We start from the raw sequence: 8,052 nt of genomic DNA, 5'->3' as shown, positions 1-8,052 counted from the left end.
ATATATATATATATATATATATATATATATGCTTATGGCAAGAACTGGAAAGCAAAGATAAAGGGAGTAATATGAAGAAGAAATATTATATAGAGAACAAGGCAGTTGTATGTCTTAATTAATACAATAAGGTATAATATCTCCCCACTATTTAGGGTCCCAACTTTTAAGGATTTCCATAATCAAACCAAGCTTTCTCTCCCTATCAAATATGATTTCCCACTATTCCCCCAAATAAATTATCTACTGTATCTATTTTTTCCACTACTATCTTAATCATTATATATGAGTTTCAAATACTGGTTGCTCTATATACTGTCTCATCATATACATCACTATATTGCCGGCATCCAAAAGATTTCCATTCAGAATTACAATACACATCATGTTAAATATCTATAATCACAATAGTAAAGGAAACAGTTCATTCATTAGCCCAAAACATAACTTCTAAGAAATAAAAGTTTGAGTGCTTCAAAATTCAAGTGACCATTCCTGCTGCTTTACTACTAAACCAAAACTTTAAAAGTTTCACATAAGCAAGTTGTTTTTCTCTTCCTTGTTAATCAATTAACCTAATTCTTCTTTCCTTTAAGAATCTAAATCTTGGATTATGCAAGTCCCTGCCACTGGAGTGAAGGGTTTTGGCTATTTTTTTTTTACCACTCTGACCCAATAATATGTGTTGGCAAAGGCTCTCAAAAACTGGCAAGAGCTATAAATTAGATACTTGAACTATTCTCCCTAGCTATACAAGTATGAGCTGTCCAACTTTCCAACACTAAAATGCTTTAATTCACAATACTTATGTCTTTGGGGACTAGAAAATTTACCTCTAAGGTGAACATATGGGTTATGAATTATTAATTATACAGAATAAAGCTTTGGCATCAGTAAATTGAACTAAACCCTAAAGTTGACTGATACATAATATATTCCATATTTGTGTTGGATGAGCAAATACAGCCAAATATAAAAGTTAGGGTCATGAGCTGGGTGGAATCCAAAAGGCCAAGGCCCACTTTCCAGATTCATTACCAAATACTTAACTGATATTCCCTGACTCATTAAAGAGCTGAAAGCCTACTGCATGAAGAGATTAGTCCTCTCTATTCTAATCCCAAGGAAAAAAGTATATAAAATGAGGAGATTCTTCATGTCAGAAAACTGTCCAAACAGATAGATACATAGATAGAGATATAAACATATATAAGTAAAAACTTATACATTCACTTATATACATTTTTTACTTAGATGAGTAATTTAAACACAAACTCCCAATTTAAGACAAGAAAAAATAAAAGGTGGTTAATAAGGCCTAAAAGACATATCAACATTAGCATTTCACTACCCAATTTTTTTTTTTTTGGTTATAGGATACAGGATATAGGATACAATAGATTAAAAAAAAAATTATTTATAGTTGGATATCAAAAAATGATACAGTGGATAATACAAAAATAAAATAGGTCATATCTACTAGTTGTATGACTTATCAGAAAAGGAGGAATAACAAAATAGGAAGTATGAAAATAATTTTTGTTGTTTTTAGACTCTGCTATAATTAATAATCCCAGTTCACCAACCTTTTCCAGTATCAATTTAAGAAATCATATATCAAAAAATTATTTAAATATCCTAACCAATAAAATAAAATAAAACCAACTGGAGGGTGAATTTTCAATTCAATTAACACAATTGGATAACAAAGGATTGTAAGTATCAAACAATAAGATCGTACCAAATAAATACGTATACAAAGAAAAATTTACTATACATGACAAAAATGAAGTAATAAATCCACGTATGATTATTTTTAGCTTAAAATGAATGCAAGAACTATCTTTTTAAAAAATCCAAGTAGCTACTTTCCCGATATATCCCTACAACTACCTTGAGAGAGAGAAAGACATAAATAAAGATACTGTTTACTTTCTTCTAATAGCACTTCCACAATAAAATTCAGTCCTGAGGTTACTAGTGACCTCAGATCCATTAACAAATTGCATTTATCACTTAAAAAGTAAAAGGAAGGGCCGCCCATGGCTCACTCGGGAGTGTGTGGTGCTGATAACACCAAGGCCACAGGTTCAGATCCTATATAGGGATGGCTGGTTAGCTCACTAGCTGAGTGTGGTGCTGACAACACCAAGCGAACGGTTGAGATCCCCTTACCGGTCATCTTTTAAAAATAAAAAAAATAAAAAAAGTAAAAGGAGTGTTTCCTGTTTTAAAACACATACACACACACACACGCACACATACATGCATGCATGCACGTGCACGCACACACACACATTAATCTCAGGGACAGCAAAACAGTAATTGATTTCCTAACCAGCAGATGCTATGCATTATAAACTCAGTAAGCACAAGCATTACAGCAAAATATTTTGTACCAGTTATTTCTTTTTCTGGTTTAGAGATAGCTTTTTATGAGTTAATAACTGTTTTAAAAACTTAGTACCAAATTAATTACATATAGAGACAGATTTTCTAAGTATTCATTACATATCCACCTATATTTAGAGCTTTTGGCACAATAGTAAAGTCACAAGGAAAATCTAGAGTTCTATTATAAAAATACATTATTTTTACTTTTGCTTAAACAGAAGTAACTAAAAACAGTTCCACCATTTTTCTCAAATGTCATCAATTACATAAGACCTCAAAACACACTCTGATTTGAAAAGAAATCCATTCTTATAAACAGTTAAGACAAATTAATTTCATAAGACAAATTAATTTCATCTATTTCATAGTGGCAGGTCCTCCCCCAACATTAATAACAGGCAGAACTATTAGATTTTAGCCTTTTGTCACCAGAGAAAATTGCTACTTCACTTGCAAACATAATGAACTCATTTTATTAGTCAAATAGTTGAATTCCACTCGAGTGCATTTAATACAGTACTACACATTATAAACTGATTAAGATTAAAGAGCTCTCTGACTGGAAAAGGGGTTTTCAAAAATACAACTAATTTCAAGTTATATGTTTCACTGGTGTTCTAATGAAATATATAAAGCAAATGATTTGTTTCCAGCATCTCTGAAAGATTATCTAGTCCTTTAATGTATTAAAATATCAGTGAGAAAATATACCCTTGAAATCTAGCATCTGAAATACAGTTTGAAAAATTGAAACCTATTTGATATGGTCAATTCAGACTATGGCTAAATTGCAAGGGGACAGCTCAAGAACTGATAAAAGCTTCAAATGAGTCACATTTGTTGAAAAAACATAAATGCAGATGCCTACAATGTTTACACTGTGTCAGATTTTTCAGACCCATGTATATATAAGCTCTGAAATCCTAAACACTTAATTTCTTAAAACATTTCTGGTTACTGAGGAGGAATAAAAAAATCCAAGGGGATTACATCTAAAATTAGACTATTTTTTCTCTTTTTATAAAATATTTTTGATTCATAACACAAAAAAATATGCACAGAGAGACATTTAGAATTTTCAATCTTTTTTTAAAATCGAGGGATCACTGCTCTTGAAAAAAATCTCCCTTTATTTGTGTTGCTTTCTTCAGTCTTCCTTTTCTTCCAAGAGCTTTGCTACAGATGTTTATAAGCCAAGTATACCTAACAATTTATTTTCCTGTTCCCACAACTGAGGAGGTGGCTTCACAGACAATGGCTTGATCTCTAATATTTACTTCTGAAAGGATTCTCTAACTTTCGCTTGTAGCGCATCACATGTCTTCTTGGCATCACCTAGAAGCATGGCTGTGTTAGGTTTGTAGAAGATTGGATTGTCCACTGCAGCATAGCCAACACCTAAAGACCTCTTCATAACAATGACCTGAGAACCAAAGATGAAATGAGTGTATTTAATAGACCTGGCTAGGACCTGTGAAGCACACAAACATTGCCCTTTCCTAACTTTGAACAAGACATGTACCATAACTAATTCCTTAGTACAGAGAGTTTTAAAATACACAAGCAGTATTTTTAAATGTGTTTACATTGTATTCATTTTAGCTAGGACCTGTGAAGCACACAAACATTGCCCTTTCCTAACTTTGAACAAGACATGTACCATAACTAATTCCTTAATACAGAGAGTTTTAAAATACACAAGCAGTATTTTTAAATGTGTTTACATTGTATTCATTTTAATTTTTAAAGTCTTCCATACTCATATCCATTAGAGAAAACGTTATAATAACCATGGTTTATGTCTAAATGAAAAGATTACATTATCTTTTTAGTTAATGCTTTTCTCTATAAAGACTATGGATAACATTTCTAGTCAGAAAAATAAGCGTCTTTCTATGAATGTGCTACAGAGAACAAACTTAGTGAATGAGCTTCCACTACAAATCCTAAGATAAATGTGGTTGAGTAGGGAAATGGTATGATGATTTCTATCACTTTAGAGTAAAGTACATCAGAAAGTTGCAGCACAAAAGCCCAAATAACAATCCTGCTTCTCACAAGGACTGAGCTAAGAACTAAAAGCATGCTCCTACAGAGCAAAATGGAAGGGGTAAGTCAATCCATAATAGTGATGTATTAGAGACATTTACAATGACACGCATTATGAATGGTACTGTCCTGCTGAATATCAAGTCAGTCCTTAATAAAATGAAAAGCCTTTCTATGGTCTTCTAGGAAATGTAATCTATCCAAAAATGGAAGCAGTGCAAATTTATTCGTGCTTCATATAGCATTAATACAGTAATGCATTGTGCAGACTCTCAAATATTGACTACTGATGCAATAATTTTCATATACACATGAATAAGTGTATTTTGTATATGCTCACTCATCACAAATACTATATTTTAAACTCACATATTTACAATAAAGAGAAATAAAATTAAATTTAAAATGTACATTATGTTATTATGATTCTTAAAATACAGATATGACTCAGCAGTGGTAAAGAGACGTGCCCACTGCTGGGGCAGAGGAAAATTTACAAGTCTTTGAGTTCTCTAAGATCTAGCAATTGTCTTTTTCAGAAATGCAGACCTTGCTTCCTTATGCTATGTTATTGTTTGATTTCTAAATCACCTTTCTGCTGGACACTCCATAACAACACACAAATTCCTTTTCAAAAAAATTAAATGAAAAAAATATGCTCGCCTTGGTATATAAAGGCAATGATACTGACTCACTGTCCCAGAGAGAAGCCATCTGCTTCCTGGACTCCATCTGGAATTCAGCCAGACTCATTCCAAAAGCTCACAGCTCTTTTTTCAGCTGTGGTTACAGATTTTGTTAATTCATCCACAAAATCTCATCTGGTTCTACTCGTGATGAGTGCATTCACTCAGGTTCTCTGGTGGCCAGAGAACAGACAGAAGCTAAATATAGGGAACTGGACCCTAAACGTGCTCTTACTCCTAAACCTCCTAAAAGCCATCATCATTTCTTACCAAGTGACCAAAGAAAGTCCTGTGTGCATATTTTAAGTTATCTTTGATCATCAGAACAAAATGCATGTCTGAAACTTTACCTGCTTTGATTTCCAGACCTCAAGGACTGGCATGCCTGCAATAATAGAGTTGGGATCTTCTTGAGCTGCTGAATTAACAGTGTCATTAGCTCCAATTACAAGGACCAAATCAGTGTCTATATAATAAAAGAGAAAATATAAAAGTAAAAGGGATAATTTTAGCTTCTTTTCAGGCAAATTACAATGATATGACTAGTAATAACAACAATAGCAAAAACTAATATTTACTGGATGCTCACTTGTGCCAGGCACTGTACAAAGAGCTTTACCAGAGAGGTTAGGCAACTTAGCCAGTATCACACAGCTAAAAAGCAGTAGGTCCTACATGTGAACCTAACCATTCTAACTAGAGCCTGTATTATTATGCTTCCCACCTCCCAATGGATCTACCTAATCTGACTTTATAATTCTTTTATTATCCCAAAATTATCTTGCTAGTCATGCGATTTTATAAGATTTGCATTCCACTTTCAACTTTTAAAATGACCACTTAAGATGCAGTTTGATGTCTAGAAGGCATTGGTGTCAAAGTCTGTACTGTACTAAAGCTGTGTCCACAATTCTTGGAACTGGCTGGTTTTACACATAATTTAGCAACAGTGAAATCTGAAAAAGGGCATAAAATTAAAATGGCCTAAATTCTCTCTTTAAGCACAATAATATGAACTATCTTAGGATATTGCCAAAGATGCCATGTGAATCTAGATATACACACGATTTCATTTTTTTCTAATAAACAGTATTTTTTAAGTTCACAGTGGATACTTGCCAGAGGGAACTGGTTTAATTTTAACAAACATGATCTTGGGCCAAATGTCATTACTATTCAGCATCTACTCAATGACAGCTATAAAGTACAGTACCTTATTTGGTGAAGTCCTAGTACTTTAAAAAAAAAAAGAAGAAGAAGAAAACTACTTCACTGATCATGAATTGGTACAATTGGAAACCAGTAAAATCTCAGACACTGGCAAGAAAGAGACACTATAAATTATCAATAGAAGCACGTTTGTAAATGAGGAGCCTGAGGTTGAGTATCTTGTTCAAGACCACAAGCTACTGAGAGTCAGGACCTGGATTCAAAAGCCAAGTCTGGAAAGAGACACTATAAATTATCAATAGAAGCACGTTTGTAAATGAGGAGCCTGAGGTTCAGTATCTTGTTCAAGACCACAAGCTACTGAGAGTCAGGACCTGGATTCAAAAGCCAAGTCTGCCCACTTCCCCAGTCTTTTCCTCTGTACGGTACCCCAGGATTTTCACCATCCTTCAGTTCTTCACAGAGGGACAATGTGCGTCCAGTGTGCTTACAAATCTTTTGCACCTTATTCAATACTATCTTTCACTTAATTTCAACTGCATACTTACTATGTGCAGGTTATTCTTCATCTGACTAGTTGGTCTTCACTGATTCCATAATTTATATCCTAAGTCTGGCATTCCTTTATTCACACTAAGAATATTTTAAATTTCACCATCACTCCCTTAACTTACCTGGGAAATCATGGTTGATCTCATCCATTTCCAACACAATATCATATGGCACCCCAGCTTCAGCCAGCAGTACATTAAGCTGACCAGGCATTCGGCCTGCAACTGGGTGAATTCCAAACCTAGACATGAAACAAATGAACAGCTGGCCTTACTTGATGGGCCAAAATGTACAGAGACCCTAATATCAACTCCAAATCTGCACACGTTGTTCTTGGCACCTCTGCTTTCTCCTGGTACTATCTGATCTCTACTGGCAGAAATAGTTAGTCCAGATATATGGTCAATCTACAAACATTGAAGTTGGAGATTCATGTCTTAGTATACAAAAACTATAACTTCCTTCAGAAAAATAAAAGCTTAACTTTGGAACCTGACTCTTCCATATATGTTTTAAGTGCAATAAACTTCCAACAATATTAATAAATAATATCACCTTACATTTAAAAAGCATGTGTTCCTCATGATACTTCCTGATAAAATCTTGAACCTTTAAAATCACATTAAGCCAACTGGAATTAAATGTTTCCCATGAAAACTCAACATTATTCCATCAAAAGCTGACTCCACATTCAACTTCAACCTCTACATTTGAAGGTAGGGAAATAAAATATTATGAGAATGATATGAAGCATTACTCCACATCACAGAAGAAATGTGACAGTGACACACTGGAGTGTTGAAAAGAGTGGGTGATAAACAATCAGAGCTCCGTGCTTAAGGCAAAGGAAACTGAAGCATCAAACATTTCCTTCAACTACAGACATTCTAGGATCTTTAAAGTTTCTTAATCCAAACTCTTGCCCACTATATTTATTTCTGTCACCTCAGCACTGGGCACACAGGAAAAGCTCCATTAAAAAGTGAATGAATGAATCCAATAAGGAAATGCATTTTATAGTATGTCTTGGCAGGGATCCATCCAACCTCAGCTTAAATAACTTCAGTGACCACAATTTTACTCCCTTCTAAGGTCTATTCCATTACTAGGCTATATATATATAGAGAGAGAGAGAGAGAGAGAGAGAGAGAGAGAGAGAGACTTTTTTTTTTTTTTTTTTTTTTTTTTTTTTTTTTTTTTT

At 33.7% G+C, this 8,052-nt stretch overlaps 1 protein-coding gene across 1 annotated transcript in view; it reads right to left on the bottom strand.

Moving 5' to 3' along the window:
• Window positions 1-2,492: 2,492 nt before the first annotated feature.
• NNT (nicotinamide nucleotide transhydrogenase) overlaps window positions 2,493-8,052 on the bottom strand; it is a 103,284-nt gene continuing 97,724 nt past the window's right edge. The window contains exons 20-22 of the mRNA XM_008586273.1: window positions 6,974-7,092; window positions 5,480-5,595; window positions 2,493-3,817 (exon numbers count right to left, since the gene is read on the bottom strand). Of these exons, the coding sequence (XP_008584495.1) occupies window positions 3,668-3,817; window positions 5,480-5,595; window positions 6,974-7,092 (385 nt within the window). The 3' untranslated portion in view covers window positions 2,493-3,667. The remainder of the gene's footprint in view (window positions 3,818-5,479; window positions 5,596-6,973; window positions 7,093-8,052) is intronic.

Source organism: Galeopterus variegatus, unplaced genomic scaffold, assembly GCF_000696425.1.
Source record: "Galeopterus variegatus unplaced genomic scaffold, G_variegatus-3.0.2 Scaffold3913, whole genome shotgun sequence".
Taxonomy (NCBI): domain Eukaryota; kingdom Metazoa; phylum Chordata; class Mammalia; order Dermoptera; family Cynocephalidae; genus Galeopterus; species Galeopterus variegatus.
This window is presented reverse-complemented; position numbering and strand designations above follow the sequence as displayed.